Source organism: Uloborus diversus, chromosome 4 (assembly GCF_026930045.1).
Source record: "Uloborus diversus isolate 005 chromosome 4, Udiv.v.3.1, whole genome shotgun sequence".
Classification (NCBI taxonomy): domain Eukaryota; kingdom Metazoa; phylum Arthropoda; class Arachnida; order Araneae; family Uloboridae; genus Uloborus; species Uloborus diversus.
In genome coordinates this window covers 81,654,225-81,677,946 of record NC_072734.1, presented here as the reverse complement: position 1 = coordinate 81,677,946, position 23,722 = coordinate 81,654,225, and the positions used below count along the sequence as shown (strand labels likewise).

The 23,722-nt window shown below is 32.7% G+C and overlaps 1 protein-coding gene across 5 annotated transcripts in view; it reads left to right on the top strand.

Annotated features, from left to right (window-relative positions):
- Positions 1-14,084, top strand: part of LOC129219761 (traB domain-containing protein-like) — a 60,338-nt gene extending 46,254 nt beyond the window's left edge. For all 5 annotated transcript variants that reach the window (XM_054854058.1, XM_054854055.1, XM_054854056.1 and 2 more), the window contains 5 exons: positions 3,382-3,492; positions 5,041-5,180; positions 8,901-9,073; positions 11,651-11,756; positions 13,686-14,084. In XM_054854058.1, coding sequence (XP_054710033.1) covers positions 3,382-3,492; positions 5,041-5,180; positions 8,901-9,073; positions 11,651-11,756; positions 13,686-13,851 — 696 coding nt within the window. In that variant the 3' untranslated portion in view covers positions 13,852-14,084. The remainder of the gene's footprint in view (positions 1-3,381; positions 3,493-5,040; positions 5,181-8,900; positions 9,074-11,650; positions 11,757-13,685) is intronic.
- The last annotated feature ends 9,638 nt before the right edge of the window (positions 14,085-23,722 follow it).

Here is a 23,722-nt window from a genome sequence, read left to right as displayed (position 1 = left end):
AATGCAGACAATATTTTTCAGTGCTTAAGCGCAAGAATAATAACATTGCGCTCGTACTCACAGCAACATTTTAACTGTTTCTGGTGGAATGTTTGGCCCATACAACTGGTTTGACTGCTTACAAAATACGACATAGTTTCTTGAGTATCATAATATAACAGTTAAGACTTAGAAAATAAGTTAGGTTATCACTGTTTTTTGCGTACATTCAATTGTGTCTGGCGGGATGTTTTACCCATACGATTGGTCTGGCAACTTACAAAATGTTTGGAATAGCTCCCCAAGTATCATTATATAAAAATTGACGCTTAGAAAATAAGTAAGGTTATCACTGTTTTTGCATACATTCAGTACCCAGTACCTGCAAATTGACCCTCGGTCCAAGTTAAACACGCATATGTTCAAAGTACATGCTAACTCTATTTTGTCCTATACATATTGTTACTTAAAAAATAAGTAAGGTCTGGCAGCCCTGGGCTCTTGGTCTATAACTCCTTAATGAGTTTGGTGAATTTGAGAGATTATTTGCTGCTGTTAGGGCCAGCAATAAGGCCCGGTACCAATTTTAACTCCATCACTTCATTTCCTCTCACTCATACACTTACTAACTTCAAAATGAATTTTTTAAAATTGTATTCATATGTGATATTGCATTGTTTTGTTGTTTATAACTGAATTTTTGAATTCAGTAAAAATTTTATTGTAAATAAAAAAACTGTAACTTGAAGTTTGCACAAAAATATGTTTTAAAATACAGTATCTTTAGACAGCAAAAATTGTATAATTTGTCATGTTTGAGATAAGTGAGATATATTAACTCCAGCGCATTTCTGGTAATGCTATAAGAGAAAAGGCTTTGCAGCATTTTTTTATTTTTTAAGTTGTGTTATGCTATTGGTGACCTCTGATTGAAATAAACCGCTATTGTACACTTTTTAAAAATAATTCCATGTAGAATTTACTTATCACAAACGTGTGCCTTAATACTTGTCAATCGAGCAGAGTTGAGAAAAATCTACATATAAAATAAACCTTTACCCTGGGTATGTTTGAATAGAGCATCCAGTTAACCCGGTTGTGCCGTTGACTAATCAGGTGCATTCTAATAGGCTGTGTTCGCATGAAGCTACCGGTTGACTGCAGTCAACCTGTGACTAACAAGTAGTGTTTCAATAGAACTACTGGTTAACTGGTTGTTGCCGAAGTCGTTCCAATTGCTTCACCGGTAGATCTACCTGTTGACCGCAATTTAAACCTTGTTCATTAAACCTTGTGACATTTATGACCAATAATAAATATTTTTCAACTCATCTTCAAATCATTTTCATTACTCATCTGTGCAAGTAACCAATCTATTAACCAAAAGCGTTTGATGGAGCATCGGTTGGTGAACAACCGGTCAATAACAACTGGTATCATTAGTTGTCATGTAATCAATCAACTGTGGTCAACCTGTAGCTCTATGCAAACATAGCCATAGTTACCGGTTAGCTGTTGGTATATAAATAAATTCTGTGGACACTCACTGCACTAATCACTGACATCATCAAATCAGTTGACTAGGTTAACCGGTTGCTCTATTCAAACATACCTTACAGTCTGACTACCAATGATATGGAAAGCCAAACATCCAGTTTAGAGGCGGAAATGGACATATCTATTAGTTTACAGGGGTGGTAGTTTGTTGGTTACCGATGTACGCTTTTGTGTCTTAATTATCTAGACCCAGTTTTGTTAAACTGTTGTTGAAAATCTGTTCACTGCAATAATTTTTTTAATGTAAAATATATTCGATCTGAATTCTCACTACAAAAATTAATTTATTTTATTTTCAACATAATTTAAGCTCATCATTTTGTTTTTACATCTTCTAACAAAATAAAACATTTTTTCTTTTCCTTGTTTCTATAAAAAGTCTTTTTGCTTCTTCTCATTATCAACTTAGGGAATGCAATAAATTAATAAAACCCTGGTGACATTATTAAACCCATACAGCAAAATCCCTACACTAATTTTCCTTCTCCCCTGAGATTCATTCAAATGGAATCGTCTTAATTTGGCCGCTTGTCAGAGTCCACGTAATCGGTGGTCATACTGTATATTTGTTGTATTTCTGCAAAAATGCATGTTTGTGTGTTGATTAGAATTTTGGAATATTTGAATTTTTTTACATTTTCTTTCCGAGATAGGATTGAAGCATAAACTGCACAACTTATGGATGATATTATTTTTTGAGACAATATGTTATATTTTTATTTTGGGATTTTCTTAGCTCTAGTTTTGTACAGTGTTATTTGTAAAGCTGATATGCTGAAAAAAAAACTTTTATGATATAAGTACATTTCTTTAATTCTTAACCGGTAGGGGATTAACTATCTTGTGTAGTTTGAGAATTTTATTTACATGGTCTTAGTTTTATGTAAAAAGTTGTTTTGAAACTTAGAACATTACTAGCAAAAATAAGGATTTTGAGTTCTGTAATCCTGTGCAAGTACAATTCATTGCAAAATTGGATCATGAAGGATCATTTTAATGCAGAGAAAATAAAAAAGACTTAAATTTAAATGTTGAAATATGTTTAATCCCTCTCCCCTTCCCAATTTTCTCATTTTTTAATATGCTTTTATTAGCTTCACCTGTATGTATCTATCTGTGCAATGGAATATTCATTTGAAATTTGGTATGCAACCTCAGACTTGACAACCATACAATTCTATAATCAAAGTAATAAATTAACCATTAATATTAGTTTATTCAATATTAATCAACAATTTTGTTTAAATCCTGTAATATGTGTAGTTAATCTGAGCCCTATTGAGCCTCAATAGTCTGAGCCCTTTAGTGGTTTTTGCTGAAATTTCATGAGTTTATGAAAAAATCTTCAGTTCTGTTAAGACAAGACTACAAAAGAAAAATAATAGTTTTTAAAACTGAAAAAACAAATTTTGTAGGAATGTGAACTAAAAAGTAAGAAAAATCTTTTATGCAAAGTATGTTCAGTAGTGAGAGGAAGTCCTGCGTCTCATTGCTAGCTTGTCGTTAATGTTTTGCAATAATGCAGAGTACTTGCCAAAAAATTATGTGTTTGGTCATTTGTTATTATTATTATTTTAAACTAACTCAAAAATAAAGTTATACTTAGCTGTGGGATGTCCTCTAGCTGCTGAACATACTTTATATTGAAAGGTTAGTTTTTACTTTCTAGTTCATATTGCTATAAAAGCGTGTTTTTTTTTTTTTTTTTTTTTTTGGTTTTTGAAACTATTATTTTATTTTATTACCTTGAGTAAAGAGTACCTTTTTACTGAGTAGCTATGATTCAAACTAAACTTTTTATAGAATAGATATCCTTCTTTGATTCAGTTTTTTCTTTCTTTCTAGAATGGAATGCTTCAGAGTGTTGTGCATCTCCTTTTATTAAGCATGTCAGCTTATTTAACAAGACAGCTAGGAATGGCACCTGGTGGTGAATTTAGAAGAGCTTTTACAGAAGTATGAATGTTTTGCAAATTTCAACACTATATATAGCCAAGTCAAATTCTATCCCCGATGGTTTTTTGGTCATAATGAGCCTGAATTTTCTCACCTTTGGTCCTAACAGTCCTCATATATGTGTCCTATTACACATGACAGTATTGTTGTGAGAAAAAATATTCAGGGAACTTGGCATTTTACACAGATGTTATCAGTGGCAGCTTTCAAGGTTTGAGCACCATTTTAGTACATTTTTGGTTGCCCCTTTGTCTTATCACAGAACTATGTAAAGCCTTTATCAAGTGTATGTTTAAATCCCTCCCTGGAGATCTATGGTTGTGGGGGGGGGGGTCCCTCACATTTTGCAACTTTGTAAATCCGTCACTAGAAGGCATAATTGACGGGATTTTGTTAGGTCTAAAAAAGGTCTGTTTAGATTACTTAGCCAGCTTTAAGTTGAAAAGCAGAAAATTTTCTGTTTTTGAAAAAGGTGGTTTGATACCAATTCGCATTAAGTATGCATTATTTTTCCAATAATAAACTACTTATTTTAGAGAAAGATTTATCTCTCCCCCTAAGTACTGCTCTTCCTAATGGCGTATGTATTAACATTCTAGAATTTGCAATCAAACTGTCTGAAGCAGACAGGGTTTCTTTGTTTGTTTGTATCCAATGGCCAGAAGACCACATAGCACATTCAGCCCTGAAACTTGGCACAAATTCAAAATTACCCCTGGGGTCTGCACCTCAAAGCCCAAATCAAGTCGATTTTTTTTTATTCAACGGACTTCCATTAAATTTTTAACGCAGGCATCGCTGTGCGTGTACTACCCCGCACACCCTGCGGGCGAACAGTTGTTCCCGTCTTGTACTGTTGGTCGTAAACAGGCTAGTGGTGGCAGTATTATGGTTTGGGGAACTTTTTTCTGGCAAGCTCTGGGACCCTTAGTAGTGGTAGAACATACCATGAAGGCTGTAGACTATCTGAACGTTATGGCAGATCAGGTGCACCCTAGATAGCGTCGGTCCTTACTGGGAATTGCATCTTCCAGCAGGACAATGTCCCATGGCAAAAGGCTATAATGTGCTGGAGTGATTCCAGGAGCATGATGAAGTGTTCCAGTTAATGCCCTGGCCACCAAATTCACCGGATATAAATCCTAGAGCACATTCGGGATTTCATGGAAATGCAGCTCAGAGTTGAAACACCCCCATGTCAAGAAATCTCAACTTTGCGTGAACTCTGCTTTAACATTTGGTACAATCTATCTCCAGATGTCTACCAAGAGCTTCTAGCATCCATGACAAGGCGAGTGGCAGCTATTTTGCAGGCCAAAGGTGGCTCAACATGTTTTTGACTGGGTGTTCATAATGTTTTGGCTCATCATTGTATATCCCTTTGCTTTTCACTGCGACATATAAAATTGTCTTTGGTGTAAATTTTCTAATAAAATGCGTATTTATAATATTTATAATTATAAAAATGTGAAAAAATACTCTTAGTTTTTCAAGAACGCTTACAAAGAAACATATTTTAGAACTTATGTTTATCTTCTGTTTTTTTAGGCAAAACAAATACCTGGTTGTTTAGTTCATTTGGGAGATCGTCCTATTCATATCACTTTACAAAGAGCTTTAGCAACTTTAAATTGGTGGCAAAAGTTGCGGATTGCTTGGCATATACTTAGATCTAAAGATCCAATAAGGTAATTTCATTTTATAGATAGTTACTTTTATTCTTTATGATATTTAAATGGGGACAAAGAGTGCCATGTTTATTTTAAAGCAGTGCTGTATTGGTGAGGTAAATTATTGAATATTTCATCAACCATGTTATTTCCTAACACTTGGAAAATTTTAAAAAGTCATGAATTTCTAATGCTCAAAATGTCATAGGAAAAATGACAAAATCTTGACAAGTGGGTTTTTCATTGTAGCCTTGTGAGGGTATGTGTCATAGAACTTGGAAAGGGAAATTTGCAAATATCCTATTTTTTCTAATTTCGAAGTAGGAAAAGAAACTATGGTTAATTATGTTCAGCTACACACTATTACTCTATTACACTAATTTCTCTGCATTGTGGTGAATACAGTAAACCCTTGTTTTGCACAGGGGTTGCGTTCCACACTAATGCCGCGTAAATAAAAACCGCATAAGTAGTGTTAAAATAGGGGTTAAGTTCCGTAGATAAAAAAAAATACTTCATTCCATTGATGACTAATTGTATAATAAGTTTGATGTGTACTTATATCTATTTCTATGCGTAACATGCATAAAAAAAACATAAACTAATTTCGTGTTCTGTTTATAAAAAGGAGCTGACCATGATAGTCTTCTTGCAGTCATTAAGAATTTTTCTCTGTAGTTCTTTGCAGAGCATTAACGCATCCATGACCACTCGCGTCATTTCCATGATAGAATCTTCCTTCACTAACAAAGCAGAAAGATAATTTCTATTGTCTAGGAATGGCTCAAAAATTTCATTGTGAACGTCTTTGGTTGTGTTTCACCGACATTGGTATTCTCATTGGTTTTTGCTTCCTTTGTCATTCCTAAATGCTCTTCTTCCATTGAGTTCTGAATGGAATGAGTTTAATAACTTTACTTCTGGAAAGAGCTCTGGAACCAATTCATAATATGTCTCCAGTGGCCCAAGCTCGATTATTAGCAAGCCAAAATGCAGTTGATTACAAGTAATCTGCAATCTTTAGGAGTTTGGATTTTCAGAGAGGGGAAAATTTTACTTGTTTGCATTGCCGCATCCGCATAACACTAAAACTCATTGGCGTAAAATAAAATAGAGGTGTCAAATCTTAAATCGCATATAATCAAAACCATATAAAATAAACCTGCGTGAAACAAGGGTCTGTTGTACATCTCCCACCCTGCATTATTTCAATCCATTGAAAAAGTCAATCCACTTATGTACAAATTCTTAAATATAGAAATTTTGTGCATGAAATATCATTGTAGTGAAATGAATACCATTATGTTTTGTGATAATGTTGCAGCTAAATATAATAAAGGGTTTTTATTGTAGCAAAAGCCATAGGCTTAAACACAATTCAAGCATGGAACTAGAGTGCAAAATGTTACTAGAGACCTATTTGAAAACTACTTTTCAAACGTACAAAACTGCTAGTCCAAAACTTAGAATTGCAAATTGGGTTTGCTGAGGATCCTCTCAGCACCTTTAGCTGTGCTAGTTTGTACAATTTAGCTTGGATCTTGATGAAAGGGTGATGGTTTTGTGGTAGAAGGCGGTTCAGTATGTCTTCATTTGGGAGCACATTTTATTCTAATTGTAACACATATTTTAATTTAAGTCTTAACTTAATTATTTATACAATTACATTTTGTAACACATTTCTGGGGTTTTCCAACGAATTTGAAATATTTTTTTTTTAAAATAAAAGCTTATTACATTATGAAAATTAAAATTTAATATTTGAAGTCTTTTATATTAATTTCATAAGGTTAATTGCTTCTTAAGGTGCATATTTAAAGTCTTTTATGTTAATTTCATTAAGTTAATATGCATTAGATCTTAAAAGTGATATTATTAACTTGTAAATAAGTATCCGAAAAAATTGATCAATTAACTCAATCACGTTTGTAAATAAATAAAAGCTGTGTTAACACTTATTAGAATTTGATTTGCAATTTTATGCTTTGGTGCAGCATCTCCTATAAAAGTGATTTCCACTCCAGTAGTCCATTAATTTTTTATGCATTCTCCGTATCTGATATTTTGTTTGTGTCACATTCTATAGTCAGGAAATACCATTTATCTCTGCAAGCAATATTGCACATACATCTTCATGGTTTGAAGACACAGAATGTCATCTCATGTTTATAATAAGAATAAAAGTCATGCACAAGTAGTTCTAAGTTTTGAGTTGAAAAAGGAATTCTTATTTATAATTTTTTTGTGTCTACATCAGTTTGAATTGTTTGGCAATTTGAATTGCAAGAAGTAAAAAAATGGCGATCTTATATTTCCTATAAGTCCTAGTTTTAAAAAGTCCTATATTTAAAAAAAAAAGAAAGAAAAAAAAGAAGACTTGAATACCCTAAAAACTATTTTCCAAACCCTCAATTTTACGACAATCCAATGCTGCCATTGGTTGCTATTGTGAATGGTTTAAACATATCAAGAACCTAAATTTTCATTATTGATATATTAATCAATGGCAAATAACCCCATCAATTTTAAAATAAATAAATAAAGCTGCACATCTTCATTTGACAAAACTTGTAAAGTTGTTCCAACCTATTCCCCCCCCCCCCCATTGCCAAGCCTATGTGGAAAGAGGTGTTCAAGAGAATTGCAACAAAGAAATGATAAGCCAAGCATGTGTTGGGACACTATTGCATGCAATATACAGGGGTGCTCACCCCCTAAGGGCAAGGGTGCACCCCCCTAAAAATCGTAAAGATCACCCCCAAATCGAGAGCCCCCCGAAAAGTACCCCTCAAAACACCCCACTAAAATTTTCAGTGTTGCAGTCTGCATCATGACCCTTTCTATGTGGGCACTCCTACAATATACCAGCCTATTGTTGCTCTTAGAGTGAAAGAGTAAGCAGAAAATATTGATGTAAATCGAAAAATCACTCGTTGTTACAAACTAGTACTTTCCTGAGGACAAAAAAAAAAAAAAAAGGAAGTATAAAAGAAATTAAGAAAAAATCCCCTTAAATGTGATCCAGTTATAACAAAAAAAAAAAAAAAAAAACATTTGAAGGTAAGCTGAAAGGCTTTAAGGAAACATTTCATCAGACGTCATTTTTTTATAGCAGAGGGCAAATTTTTTTCCGAAAGCGGCAAAACCATGCCCACTTATGTGTAAGATTCATTTTTCAAAGCTTGGGGAAGGGGGGGGGGGATAAATAGACCCCATAAATGACGGGCCGGCATTTCATCAACTCTGGCAATGATAGGTGAGTGAATAGCAGATTGAATTTAGGACCGAAATATAACTACATGACTGATATTAAGGCAGATGCTTCAAAAGGCTATAAACAGTTTTGTGAAATTTGTATGTTTTTGCCCCCCCCCCCCCCAAAAAAAAAAAATTATTATTTTGTGTGTGAGTGTGTTTGTGTTTTTTTTTTTGGGGGGGGGGGGTGGATTTTAATTTACTTTATTGTGACAGCAAAAACATTGGTGGGTAAATACTGCACATTAATTCTGTGTTTAAAAGTAATACAAAAAGGTCAATTTTTTTATATTGTGCATGCAAAATTTAAGGATTGCTATTTACATTGAACTCTACATTTTTTGTCTTATATTTTCAAAAAAGTATTATATTTTGTGAATTGATCGCTTTAATCTGCAGAATTGGCAAGGTTCTGGTGAAACTGTTTTCAATATAATTGTTACTATGACTTTTTATTTAATGTTTTTTAATGACTTTTTACAGTAAGGAGGAAATAGAGCGGTGTAAGCAAAAAGATTTGCTGGAAGAAATGCTGGCTGAAATGACTGGAGAATTTCCCGAACTCAGCCGTGTTTTTGTAAAGGAACGTGATATTTATCTTGCATACTCATTACAGATGTCTGCAACACCAGTGCCATCTCCACATTCTCCTGATGGTAAAGTATTTTCGCTCTTTTGAATCTAATGATATTGATTTCTACAGAAATACCAAGTATTTCAGAAAATAAAAAAGGGAAATAGTTTTGTAATCAATCTGGAAAGAATTTGTAAGTTTTAGTCTGAGCAACGTGCTAAGACTTAGTGTGAGCAAAGTGCTAAGTTTTAGTTTTCAACCGTTCTAATACTAAGTTCCTGTTAGAAATTCTATTCTACATTCAGCATAAAGGCTAGATTCAACATTCTATTTACACTTTCACTGAAATTTAACTTTGCATACTTTTCAGTATCTTCTGAATTCCTCATTTTCTAAATTTTATTTTTGAGCAGTCACCATTGTTTATTGTTTTCATTTCACTGTCCTTGGCGTTTGGTTCCATTTTCAGCTTGGACCATGGGCCTCTGCAGCACCACCGGCCTCCGGTTCTGAGCACTGTCTCCCGGAATCCGCTGCTCCTGGCCCGTGGTGCCCAGGTCCTACAAACACGCACGCTTATACACATGCAGACTCTCACACACGCCTACATGCATACACACAGGTCTACGCAGACACACAAACATACACAGGCACACACACATGCCTTATCACACTAATATACACACGTAACCGCCCAGGAGGAGGGGCAGGTTTGGAGGGACAGGAGCTGTCTCTAGAAACAATAACGCCAATAAGTAAGGTCGTGTCGCAACTAGTGATTGCGAAAAACATAATTTGAATTCAAAATTTCAGAATTCAAATTAATGTTTTTTTATTTTGGTCTGTGTTTTGATTGATTTTTCTCTCACACAGTATCGGGTTCACCTATAAGCTAAACAAGCTATAGCTTAAGTCCTGCACTTTCTTGGGGGACCCTCACTTTCAAAATTTATTCCTCAAAATTTAAAAGTAGGGGAGAAAAAAAAATTCATATCCAAGTGCTTGAAAATTTGAAAAATTAAGTTGTAAACCTTCAGTATTAAAACTTCTCACATCTGCATGGGTATGAGAGGGGAAGGGGGATAAAATGTGCCAAATTCATCTCCTTGCTAAATCCTTCACCACAAAGGTAAAGATAGTGTTTCTCGTGTTTCTGTAACATACTGTGTGAGATTAATTTTTGTGACTCACTTATTTCATATCTTGCAATTTTCTAAATCCTGAATTCAATGTTTTGCAAATTCTTTTATTATTGTTTACTTTTATCTTCTACTGCTTACTGCCAATCTGTTTGGTAAAAGAAAAAATATTGCAGTACCTCTATAATTTTTCATTTTTAGCTCTATTTGTAACTGAAAAAAAAGTTATTATGAGAAATCTATTGTTTATTTTTCATTTTAAACCTAAAATATGTGCTTCTTACAAAGTTAGAACAATTTTTCTGTAAAACCATACAATCAAGTATTAAAATATCAGAGATTGGAAAGTGCAAATAAAGTGCTTAAAATAATTTTAATTCTTCTAGAGCCCTTGAAAACAAATAAGTCTTTGAAACTCCTTGAAAAGTGCTTTAATTTCATTTCTTATCAAGTGCATAAACTGTGAAGTGTCCGAATGACCCAGATGTTACTCTCTCTTCCTAGTACAATAGACCTCTGGTTGCAGTGCTTAATTCAGTTGAGCCCCTTCTTTCATTTCATTCGTTCATACTCTCTCATTACCTAATTTCCAAATCTTTACACTATTTCTCTCTCTCTCTCTCTCTCTTCTAAAACTTTTTGTACTATTGATCACTCTTTGTTTAATTCAGTGTTGCGTTTGTTGATAGGTTCGGGAATTCTTCAAAACAAACTATACTGAAAGGCAATCCAAGCAAGTGACTGCATCATCTTTTCTCCTCCCTCGCTCTTCTTCTCTGTCCATTGATGTCAGCAATTTGTCAAAGAGATAAAAAAAAGAGATGCTGGGTGCTCATTAATTATAAATGATTGATTTAAAAAATTGTATATGAATTTAAGCTGTCAAAGATCAATATTTGAAAAAAAAATTCAGATGGTTAGGTTGAGTGTCTTGTTGATTTTAGCTTCAGCTTGCATGTTTCAAAATTGTATTTGAATTAAACAGGTGGGCCATTAGGGCGGTTATGGCACAGACTGCCGTTAAAATTTTTAGGCTTCTTTTTTGAACATTGGTTCCTAACCCGTTGAAAAGTTTCATAAAATTTTGAGATGGTTAGTGTTGAGAAAAATATTTTTTGATTGATTTGACATGGCATGATCCAAAAATTACCTGTAAAATGGAGGTATAAATATTTTTTGTTTCTTCCGAAACATTGCACACATAACAAAAGCACCTATTTTTTACGCACAAGGACAAAAAAAAAAATTAAAAAAATATTTTTTTCGCTGCGTCCTACTGATAATATTCTTAATTTATATTGATATTATAAATTGTGTAAAAGAGCTGTTGAAGAAATAATTGATAAAATGATTGTATAGTGTGAATAATTTTAAAAGAGTGAAATATGTTGGTAATTATATTGCCGATTTCCCATATTCATGTATAATTTTATCCATGCAATGCTTATTTGGTGAGTTTTTAATTGCAGTAATAATGTTTTATAAAGCTTGAATTAACTCAAAATTTACTTTTCTTGCAGTTTGTGTTCCTTCTTATGTTGTTGGCGTTGTCGGAATTGGTCATGTTCCTGGCATTATAGAACATTGGGGAAAAGTTACTGAAAAAGATGTAGCTGCTATTCTAAGGCAAGATTTTTTTTTAAGTACATATGTTTGCTTTTGTGTAACATGTTAAGAGAGTAGAGTTAATTTTTATCACCATGGAAGATAGTTAAGTTAAAGAATTTAAGTAAACAAACTTTTATCTAGAACAAACATACACATGAGCTACCACAATGAAGTAAAGACGAGTATTTGTAGTCTACAACATATTTTTTCAAACAAAGTGGATAGGAAAAAAAAATAGATGAAATTTTAAGTGGACTAATGTTTTGATAAACTCATTCTTATTAATACAGTCGTCTCCACTTAATCAGGTAACAGATAATTGAATACCCTGCTTATAGGAATATAAATCCATGGGAAAAAAAAATAATATAGCAATAATTTTAAATTTCCCTTCTTTAAGCAATATTTTTTTTATCTATACCCCGCTCAACTGCATACATATTCAATGTTTCTTGAGCAAAACTAATTTTTTGTCTCTTTCTTGCAAAAGATCACTTTTAACAAAGTACAAAAGATGCTAATCATAATCTTAGTTGGCTTTTAGCTATAATCTTATCAAAATCTGTAAAATGCATCAGGGGTTGGGTGTTAGGAGAGTTGAAAGAATTGGTCCACATGCAGTGAGCAGGGAATAAAATGTTTCTTTGATTGGCTATCCGGTCCTATCCCATCTAAAATGCCACAAGGAACTAGACTCCTTTCTGTAAAAAGTGGTTCCCAGGGCTATTTAGTTCTTGAAAGAGAAATTTGTCAATGACATTGTTGAAATACACCGCCAGCTCAGTCAAATGCAGCCGAGGACTGCAGTTTCGTGCATTTTCACTCATCAGCCCGGCATAGGAGTGACTGAGCTGGAGGTGGGAAAACTGCTTAAGTAAGCCAAGAGTGCCAAACAAACTGGTAGCTAATACAGAATTAGCACTGACCAGACGAGTGACCGAAGCAATGGTTCCGTTCAACTCTAATTTTGAAGGCAAGACAGGTACATTCAGTAAGTTACCGCCCTATAGCCAGGGCTAAGGCATAAATACATGAAATACACCGCCAGCTCAGTCAAATCTCAGACTGCAGTTTCGTGCTTATTAGCACTCATCAGCCCAGCATAGCGGGGCTGATAAGTGCTAATAAGATATGACGAGTGCTAATAAGCACGAAACTACAGTCCTCGGCTAGATTTGACTGAGCTGGCAGTGTATTTCTTGTATTTATGCCTTAGCCCTGGCTATAGGGCGGTAACTTACTGAATGTACCTGCCTTGCCTTCAAAATTAGAGTTGAACCGAACCATTGCTTCGGTCACTCGTCTGGTCAGTTCTGTATTAGCTACCAGTTTGTTTGGTACTCAAGGCTTCCTTAAGAGGTTTTCCACCTCCAGCTCCGTCACACCTATGCCGGGCTGATGAGTGCTAATTAGCACGAAACTGCAGTCCTCAGCTGGATTTGACTGAGCTGGCAGTGTATTTCATGTATTTCTGCCATAGCCCTGGCTATAGGACGGTAACTTACTGAAAATGACATTGTTATTTGACAAGTTTCTGTAGCTGGGAGAATAAAATAGAAGATTTAAAAGAATAGTAATAGACTTAATGTTTTCAAACTCAAACAGGATGTTTGAAAACATCATAACAATGATAAAACATTTATGCAAAAAATGTTCAGTGAATTATGCACTTGCAAGACATGAAACTTGCATTAGTTCAAGAGTAATTGTTGGTTATCCTATAAAAAAGGAAAAAATGAAAAGCATATTGATTGTCACAAAATAAACGTATTTTGGAAAAAGGTAGCAACAAAATTTTGTAACCCTATGCAGATTTTCCGTTAAATTTTAAAAACCTGAATTCATTTGAATTAACTTCTTTCAATCCAAAGATAATACTTCTCTTGCTCGGTGCATTCCTAGTTCATTCAGTAAATTTTTCCCTAAAATATATTCTTTTCTTTTCAGGATTCCAGAACCATCATTATATAGCAGGGTTCTTAAGAAAACAGTCCGCTACTCTCTTTATGGGCTGGGTGTTTATGGCATATATAAACTTTTCCCTAGATCATTGCTTCCTCAAAGCATGTTAGATTACTCTTTTGTTAAGTCATTGCCTTTTTTTAAAAAATGAACTTTTCTTTAAAGGGGGAGGTGACAATACTGTTGTATGTAAGCATATTTTTATATATATATATTTATGTAAGTAATAGTATTTTTCTGTTGCTTGTTGTTAACTTTTTACATTTTGAAAAAATCATTAATGTTCAATAGAAATAAATATAATCTAGATGTACATTTTATTTAATGCTGCTGCTATCAATGCAAACTGAGTTTATTTATTTTATTCATAATTTGAACCATGCCAAAAATGGAATAAACAATGAGTTTTTATGAATCATATAAACAAGTTTTGTTATTTTTCTGTTTCCAATTGCTTTTATCGTGCTATGTTTTAAAAGTGTTTTTTTTTTTTAAATTCACATTGATGTCATCTGTACTATGAATTTTAGTCATTACTGTATAAATGTGCTCCTTATAAATCCTTTCACATACATTAAAGGATCATAATATTTTATCGACAAACTGTCCTTAAAATTATGTGAATGCCATTTATTGTGGTTCAGCTTAGCTAAATTTATGCAATATGAACTGTTAAGGCAGGGGTGCCCACCTAAGGACGGTCATGGCGCAGACTGTGCCATTGAAATTTTAAGGGAAGAAGGGCGTGGTTTGGAGGGATATTATTCACTGGGGGGGGGGGGGGGGATCTTTGCAATATTTAAGGGGTGTGCCCTTGATTCTAGGGGTGGGCACCCCAGTTAAGGAATATGTTCTGATATTGATTTTTCAGCACACTGATTAGTTCCAGTAAAGTTGTTGATGAAAGTATAGGAGAAATGAATTTGATTTTGAATAAGTCAAAGCTAGAGGAAAATAGAAATAGTCTTAAATCTAAAAAATGTAACATCTGAAAACATGTTACATGTCTTTCTAGAAGAGTTGTCAGAGCATTAAAACTTAGAATTTTGTGTACACAATTCGATCATAAGTGCTGAAAAAATCCTTACGATTTGTGAACTGATATTTCAATTTCTATAATTAATTTCATGCATTATTCTTACCTTAGTTGAGTTGTCCTAGAAACTTTGTTCCCAAAGACATCTTTATCTAAAACTATTACAGTAAAGAAATTACATCATGTTGATGTAGCCATTATTTTTTATTAAAAACCTGTAAGAAAAAGCAATCTTTAAAAAGATAATGCATTATAAAGGGATAATGTATACGCATACCCCTTTCAGTAATTACTTTTTTTTTTTCAGAAATCATAAATGTATTGTCCATTTATATGAAGGAAACTAATGAAAATTTACTCATAGCTGTAATTTTGTTATAAAATAATAGTAGTATATAGTACCCAGTAAAGGGTGAAAAATAGTGAACAATAAACACTTTAAAATATATATATATATAATTTCAAAACTTTTTTTTTATAAATCAACCAATAATCTTGTAGACTTTCCTTTATTGTGTTGCTGGAAATCATTTCTATTTTTCATTTCAATCAATTTTTTGTACAGTTTTTACCATATAGGGGAAAAGAACAATTTTTATGTGAACAATTTTTTCATTTCTTTATTTTTAAAAAAATGTTATCAATTTCTCAACGCAAAAGAGTCCCCATGATTGAATAAACTTTTCTTTGTGTCATGGTTTTTTTAAAAAACAATTATTTTTTTACTTCATGGTATTTTTTTTTTTTTAAACATTTGCAGTTGTTCACCTGTGCCCCCTTCTAGGGGCACATGTCAACACAGGCCTGAGGCACATATAAAAATGGATAAAAAATGCAGGAGAAGCATCATATTTTAAAGGAAAATTCTTCAATATGAAACATGTACCTATATAACAAATATATTGAAGGTTTTGTAACATATACTGCTTCAGTTTCAATTGTACAGTATTTGTTCCAGTAAGAAAATATTTTTTCCCAAAAATATAACTGCTCACTGTCAAATTCTAAAATCTTGTAGCCTGTTCTGATCACTGAATAGAAGAGAAAAAAACTTATATGACCACACAATACAAAGAATTTTTTTTGTACTGTAAGGGTTATTCTATATATATTTTGCTTTTGAACTTCAGTTTTTGATTAAATGAAAATATTTTATGTCTTTTTATTTCCTTTAAGTATTATAAAATGAAATTATTGATCGACTATTTAGTAGTAAAAATTTTTAAAAATAAACATAAATATTTATTAATATTAATAACAATAAATTTACAAACTGATTATAGGAAAATAAAAATCATAAATATTTACATATTTTTTAACACTTGCAATTTTCTACCCTAATAATAATAATATAAAGGGCGGCTATGGGAACTGTTCACATGTGCCCCTAGATGTAGTGTTCACAAATGCCCCATGGTCTACTTTGAGCTAACTTGCAAAAATAAAGAATTTTTAATTTAATAAAAACATTCAAACATCGTCATAAATTTACTTGATGTTCGTACAATGGTTCGTTATACTTAGATTTAGATTAGCAGTTAGTTTTTAAAATGTTATCACGCGAAGAAGACAAGTGATGAAATTTTTTAAACACCTGTTAAAACAAAGTAGTTGTCACCACAGAAACATAAAGTGACTCAGTGCTCTAAATGTTTGTCCAAGAGGTACAACTGGTACTGTCCTTAATAGATAATTTTTCCAGATTTTTTTGCTTGAAGTGATCTTAGTAAAACATACCATGTTCGCATGTGACCTACATGAGCCCACATTTCCACTACACATTATGAGATGAAAATTTCTTGTTATGGCCAGAGATATTACTGATCAAGTAGGTATCATTTCACTTGATGCACTTCTTTTTATCTGTGTCAGAATTGTAGAGATGGCCAATGTCGTTCTTTTTAATGATCCGTTCATCAGAAGATCGTTCCTTCAGACCCGTTCACTGAACTTGTTCATTTGAACGATTTCTATGGCATAGTATACTAATAGATTATATAACGATAAAAGCAACAAAAATATCCGTAGCCCAGCCGGGGTTCTGGATAATTTAATTTGAGCAAGAAAAAACTATTTTTTCTCTTTTTAAGAATGAATCTAATACACAGGTTAATCTAATGCATGCGATAGGCATTTCAAAAATACAGTAAATTCCCGATTGTCCACAAACGTGTGTACCGCTGATAATGAAAAATGCTGATAAAAAAGCTAAAAATTAGGTAAAAATTGTTCTTGCTCAAAACCTTGGCTGCATTGATACATAATATGTCAAAGAAACAGTAAAAATATATACATTACATTGATTTTTTTTTTCGTATTTCATAGAGAATGGAACTTAACAAGTTTTCTCAATAAAGAACAAGTGTATGAACGAGGAAGAAAGCACAAAAAATGAAACATAGCAAGTAACTTTTAACTTAAATTTTTTTTGAAAAAAAATCAGTCATTGGTTTTTGCCAGGGATGTTCCCATAGTTCATCATATACTTCATAAATGCCATACACTCTCAAACATTTTTTAGACATGTAGCGTACACCCTCAAGCTTCAAAAATTTTCATAGTATGATATATTATGTATATCATCGCATACACATATTGTGAGCAGGAAATTAATGGGAGTATACCCTAAGAAAAAATGATAGGAACATCACTGGTTTTTTATTCTTGCTGCAAAAGTACAATTTCGCAATTCTGATTGAATTGTGGATAATCAGGAGTTTGTTGTAGTTATTTTTGTTCCGACTTTTTCCGTAATTTTATTCTATTTATAATTTCTGCAAATGTAATAACATTGCGTTGAAGAAGTTAAAGAAATTTTCGCTTTGGCATAAATGAGCAGTTTATTGCAATTTTTCTCTTAAAAACAAAGCATATTGGAAACTATTACGTTAAAGTTTTAAATTCGCTGTATATGTTAGCGTTATAAACGGGCGCATATCTACATATAATGATAAACATATTTAGGAAAATATACCAAAATGACAAAATGGCATTCAATAGTGTAGGTGATCTCCAAGAGAAACAGAAGGGTAAAAAAACACTAGTTCTTTAGAAAGTGAATAAAATTTTTAGTATTGAAAGTGCATCAAGAAGAATTACTATTTTTTTTTATAAATAGAAGAAAAATCATAATTTATCGCTGAGTTTTTAAAAAATTCTTCCTCCTATTTCAACAAAGATACATTAATTTATTTATATATTTAATGCCTTGTTTATGCAAGGTTGATTGTAATAGTTCCTTAATTTTCATATAGAAACTGTCCATTAGGGTGGGCTGAAAAAACTTTTTTTGGAAATCTGTTTTTGGATAGTGCAGAAAAGTTGCTATATGGGGCCGTTATTACCCATAAAAAATTTCGCTAAATGTGATTAATATTTAGCCGGCGCTATTTGACCTTGAAAAACTGAAAAAAAAAGGCAAAAATGCACTTTTTTCAAAAAAAAGAGAGGGGGGGGGGGGGTCAAAAATAAAAGTTTGAAGGTAGTTTCAGCAAACATTAGAAGTATCTGTCAGTGAATTAGTTGAAATCCTCAAAGACTTTTATACATTTCGTAGAATATTTAGCTACGCTTGTTTAAGACTGAAATATTGGAAAAATGAAAAAAAAAAAAAAAAATTAAAAGTAGTTTCGAAATAAGTAAGTACTGAAACTGAATGTTTAGCAATACTTTACTTAGAAAAAACAGTGAAAATTCAATCAATTTCATGCGACATTTGTACGCCAATTTTAAAAAATGCACACACTCAAATAAAAAATAGTTACATAAGATGCTAATTTTTTAATCTTCGGTTCCAATTGTTTCTCCTGGATAATAAACGGCGCTCAACTACTTCGATTATTCCTAAGATTATTTTATAACTATTTTATATATATTTAACAAATAGAGCCCTTGAGTATTAAAAAAATGTGAATCCTCTGAAGTCCTTTAAACTGATTAATGAATTGAACGCAAGTATTCTTCTTTAAGAAATGCTGTAATTCTACACCTCCACTGCTGGGAGTTAAGCAATTAAAGGGGTCCTCTCTTGTGTCCAATGTCCACAATGAGTTGCCACTGAGGCATCTTATACTGGAATTGGTCGGTTGCACAAAGTGGTCACATTCGTATTCTATCGAACAACTTCTTAGAGATTGTGAAAAAAATCCGGTGGTCAAATTTGATAAAATTGACTGCAATCTTCTGGTTTTGGACATGGAAGATATAAAAAATTCAAGTATTGAACAACAATATTCGTATAGAATCTGTCTTGCCGTAAAAGATGGTAGTTGTCCTTCAAGCGTGGCTGACAGTAGCCCAGGCAAACTCAGTCAGTCTGGCTGACAACTGCAAACCGTTTGTTACGCTTGTATATAGGCACTCCAACTCCATCAGAAAATCTTACAATGCTTGTAAAGTATGTAATGTTAGTTTATGCTCCAATGTGGTTTGAAATAAAAATGAAACCAAACTGCCAGTACGGCGCCCAACATTTTTGGAAAATGATTTCTCTTGCAAGGCAGTTTCCAGATGACGTTAAGGAGATAATTTTCAAAGTTCTCTCAAATAATGCATATTTCGCTCATCCTGAACAACTACTATTGACAATGTTGTTTGACTCAAGAAAATACATTCCGGAATTAGCTGTTAGGCGCATTCTGAACCCTAGAAATAAGAAGACGAAGAGCTTGGATGGTATACGATTTTTTGAGCATCCTAAACTCAATTTTGAAGCCGTTGATTTAGTTGATTGGGCAAACTGTGTTGTAACAGAGCCACCTCTTACAATGCATCTAAAAGACCAACAATGGAAAGAAATGTGCGAAGAACATTCTACAGAGTTTACTTTCAAGAAATTTCCCTGTCACACGCAAGCTGTGAAACGTTGTGTGAAACTAATAACCGAAGCTGCAATAAAAGTTCGTAGTGAAACTGCACGAGGTGGATACATTCGTGCCAAACTTCAAGCTAGGAAAGAACTTCCATTATTTGATAACAAGGGACAATATTATTCCAAAAATAGTTACTATGATTAATAGTGCTATTTAGTTAATTTGTCTATGATTTAATTTTGAAAAATAATTTTCACATTGGTTTTTAAAAAAATTCAATATCTTTTCATTTTTCTCCAATTTTTGATGTCGGAAAGGAGTGGTTAAATGCTCATTAAAGTCAATGAAACATTTTATGGGCTCGAACTGGCTTATTATATAACATTTTCGGTGCATTCCAGCAAAATAGTTGAAATTTAGTTTTTAAAAAAAATTTGACAAAAATTCATTTTTCTCTTTTTTCGGTTTTTCAGTGTCAAATAGCGCCGGCTAGATATTTTTTAATATCCAAGAAATTTTTTTTTTGAGTGCTAACTAGCTCACTACGCAACTTTTGCATGCTATCCAAAAATTGATTTCAAAAAAAAAAAAAAAATTTCGGCTTATTTCGGCCCACCCTAGTGTCCATGCAATCTGATTATTTGCATTGCTTACAACCAATTTGGGTTATAGAATTTCCTTGATTAGTAAATTCTATAAGCAAACCTTACGCTACATAGAAATGCTATAACAGGTCAGTTCTCGATGGTATGGCATAAGAAGTTTACTTTTGTGCACATGTAATATGTGAAATAAAAATCCATACTATGCTAAGAAATTTCACTAAAAATTAGAATCAAAGGTTCAAAACTTATAAAGTGATAGTTTTAATTGTGTTGCAAAGTTTCTTGGCAATGACATCCTGACGCTCGGAAGAAGAACCGAGTTAAGAGATAAAAGGTCTCCTTTCTAGCAACCTACTGGCGAATTAGAGTTGTTATTGGTTGGTGCACGTTGGATTCAAACAGATGTGATAACCTGTGCTGCACCGTTCTTAAAAATGAAAATATTTAACACTTTACAGAAATGATGAAAAAAAAAAGTTATATATGCGCGAGTTTAACAAACATCCGATTTCTAAAGCAAAATGCCGAATTTCACCCAAAATTCGGACACCACACTGGAAAGTACTTCCTTCTAGGGGTACGACATCAATGTCGATGTTTTGGAACATCCATGTTTTGGGTTTGATTTTGCTGTTTTTGTATTTTAATTGAAAATGATAATAATTTCTCACAGAGAAGCGACATCGATTGAAAAACATTAATGTTTCAAAACATTAATCTTCAAAATGGGGGGGGGGAAAAAAAAAACGATGGCACCTAAATTTGACAAGTGCCGGAGCTGAGCTCCTGTTAGCTACTGTGCAAAATAAGCTCAAACAGGGTTGCCAACTGCTCTGCATCTTGCGGATTTGTGAGCTCCTGAGCTCCGCAAAAAGTTATTTTGCTCCACATTTCTTTTCAAGCATGACTTAGTATTTAAAGTTGTTTTTTATTTTTATGCTAGTGCTTAAAATGATGTTCAAAGCTCAAAAACAGTTTTAGGCTAGTGGTTCTCATTTTTTTTTAATTGAATTTTATGCAAAATACCTAGCTGCTCCATAAAATTTCAAAATGCTTCTTAAAATCACCACAATTGCTCCTCCAATTGTTTCTCCAAGGTTGGCTCAGATATATACTGAATTCTCATTGCTTGGAAAATAACATAGAAAAGAATCAAAGAAAGTAAATCCGCTGCTGCCGGAGTTTAGATTATCTGGATTTTTCTAAACCATTTAAGCTTCCATGAAGTATAAAATGAATGCATTCAAAATAAACATAGAGATTTTTTTTTCAATGGTGCAACATAAACATAAAAGCATAAACGGTGACAACAAAGTATCATCTGGTCTGATTTGTTTGTTTTTTTCTGTTGTCTTGGGAAATGTATGTAATTAGTTAGAGAGTATATACATATATATAATTTGACATTGGCTTTACTTAGAAATTTCTGAAATAATAGCTATAATTTAACGAATTGGGGTAATGCCAAAAAATAATTCACTGATCCACTAAGAGACATTTGTTATAGATTATCATCTATGTAAGTCTGTAGTGTAATATACTCAAAACTGTTATATATTGATTAAAAAATCGATGTTTTTTGGTTGATGTATCAATACCATCGCAGTTTTAATGTCTAACATCAATTTTTGCCATTGATGTCACACTTCTACTTCCTTCATTTGTTCTCACCTTATTTCTCCATTGATAAGAAAGGTTGCAGCCTAATATAGACGCCTTTGTGTGTGTGTGGGGGGGGGGGGGGCTCTAAAAAGTAACATTTTGTTAAAATTAAAAAAAAAAATCCAATGGGCATGGGACATATCTTTAAATATTGCTTGGGGGGGGGGAGGCACGCTGAAGTCTATATACAATACTGGTGACAGTTCTTTCATACCTAGTAGGGGTTTTTTTTTTTTGTATTATAAACTCACTGGTATGCAAAATGTTTTCACGAGTTTTCACTGGTCCATGGGTAAAAAAAAAAGGTTGAGAAATGCTTCTGTGTTGTATTTATTTTAAATGAATGCTGTTATTGTTTTGTTTCCTTCACTTTTATTTTCATATTTTTTTATTTTTCTGACATTGTATGAAAGTTAAGTAATGTTCCTTGCTTCTTGATTAGTCGATTATAATTTTTTGTATTTGCATGGCTTTCTGGGACAAGAGCATTATTTCTGTGTCATTAACCTCTTTGAAATTAAGTTGTACATGTATATGGCAAAATTATATATATAAACAAGTATAGGAAGGAAACTATAAAGAAATTAGAAGCATAAAAAATGCGACAGTTTAACAAAATTTACTATTTTGATTTTAGTAAATATGACTACATGAAAAATATTTTTTGTGATACAATTAGTCATCATTTAGTAAAATTAGGATATACAATATCATTATTTAATTAATATTTTTGTTATATTTCCCAAAGTTAAAAAGTAAATAAAAAAAATCTGTTCCATCATTTTAAGAACAATTTTAATTGATTTTCTTTTTTCATATGAGATTTTTTTCTTTAATCAGGTATTCTAGTGCTAGAAGGCCATGGTTCATAGATACTGAAACTCTTAGTTTAGCACTGACCAAAAGCAGTTTTAAAAATTAACGAGTCTCATGTGGTTAGGGCTCCTGTCTTTCACCAAGACCACCTGAGCTAAATCCCTGCTTTGGGCATGGAAATGAAGCCATGCCCTATATTTCTCTATAACAATCCCAAGGCTTTGTGCTAAAGGTAGGGAGATGAGGGAGATAAATTGATAAAATCATCAACACATGGCTCATTATCAATGAGTACTCCTGTTGAGCGAGCCAAATTCCGAATTTTTATTTATTATTTCTTTCAATATTTTGTAAAAAAGTGAGATATTATGTATTTCATTTAGTATTTCAAATATTGTACATGCTTTGTTATGTGTATTAAAGCTTTATAAAATTATATATTTTTGATTTATTGTGAAAAATTATTGAATTACACTCAAGTCTGACATTGCTTCTTGCCATGTAAAAGTTTTGCAAGTTCTGTTTTACTTATTTACCCTTGCAAAATGTATCATATCACTTCATGCATGAGGGAGAGAAGAATTAATATTGATACAATAAAACCTGTCTACATAGCGATGCCACTGGGACCCAACAAAAAAATATTGTTATTGACCTGTTATCGTTATTGACAGTTTGGATAGTTTCACCCATACATGCTGTGTCCATATAATATGCTTAATAATTCAATAAGAGGTAATTTAAACTTTTAGTAATTTTAGCTTAGATTTTTTTTTCGTTACTATCAGTATTAGGAAAATTTTTACACAATGAAAGATAGGTCAACATCGCCACTAGTAGCATCTCTTAGTCGCTTTCGTTTGTTGACCATTTTACTTTTTCCTACCTAATACCATTTTATCTTTTTCAAAAAGAGTACCTAGGGTTGACAGAAAATCATAGTTTTTCATCGGTATTGGCTTGTTTTGATCCTTTATCACTTGGATGCCAGTGCAATTTAGTTCAAATTGTCTTGAAATCATTTCTTATAAATGTGCTTCCATCATTTCTTATCTCAAATTCGGGAGACAGTTTTTAATACTTAAAAAGTGA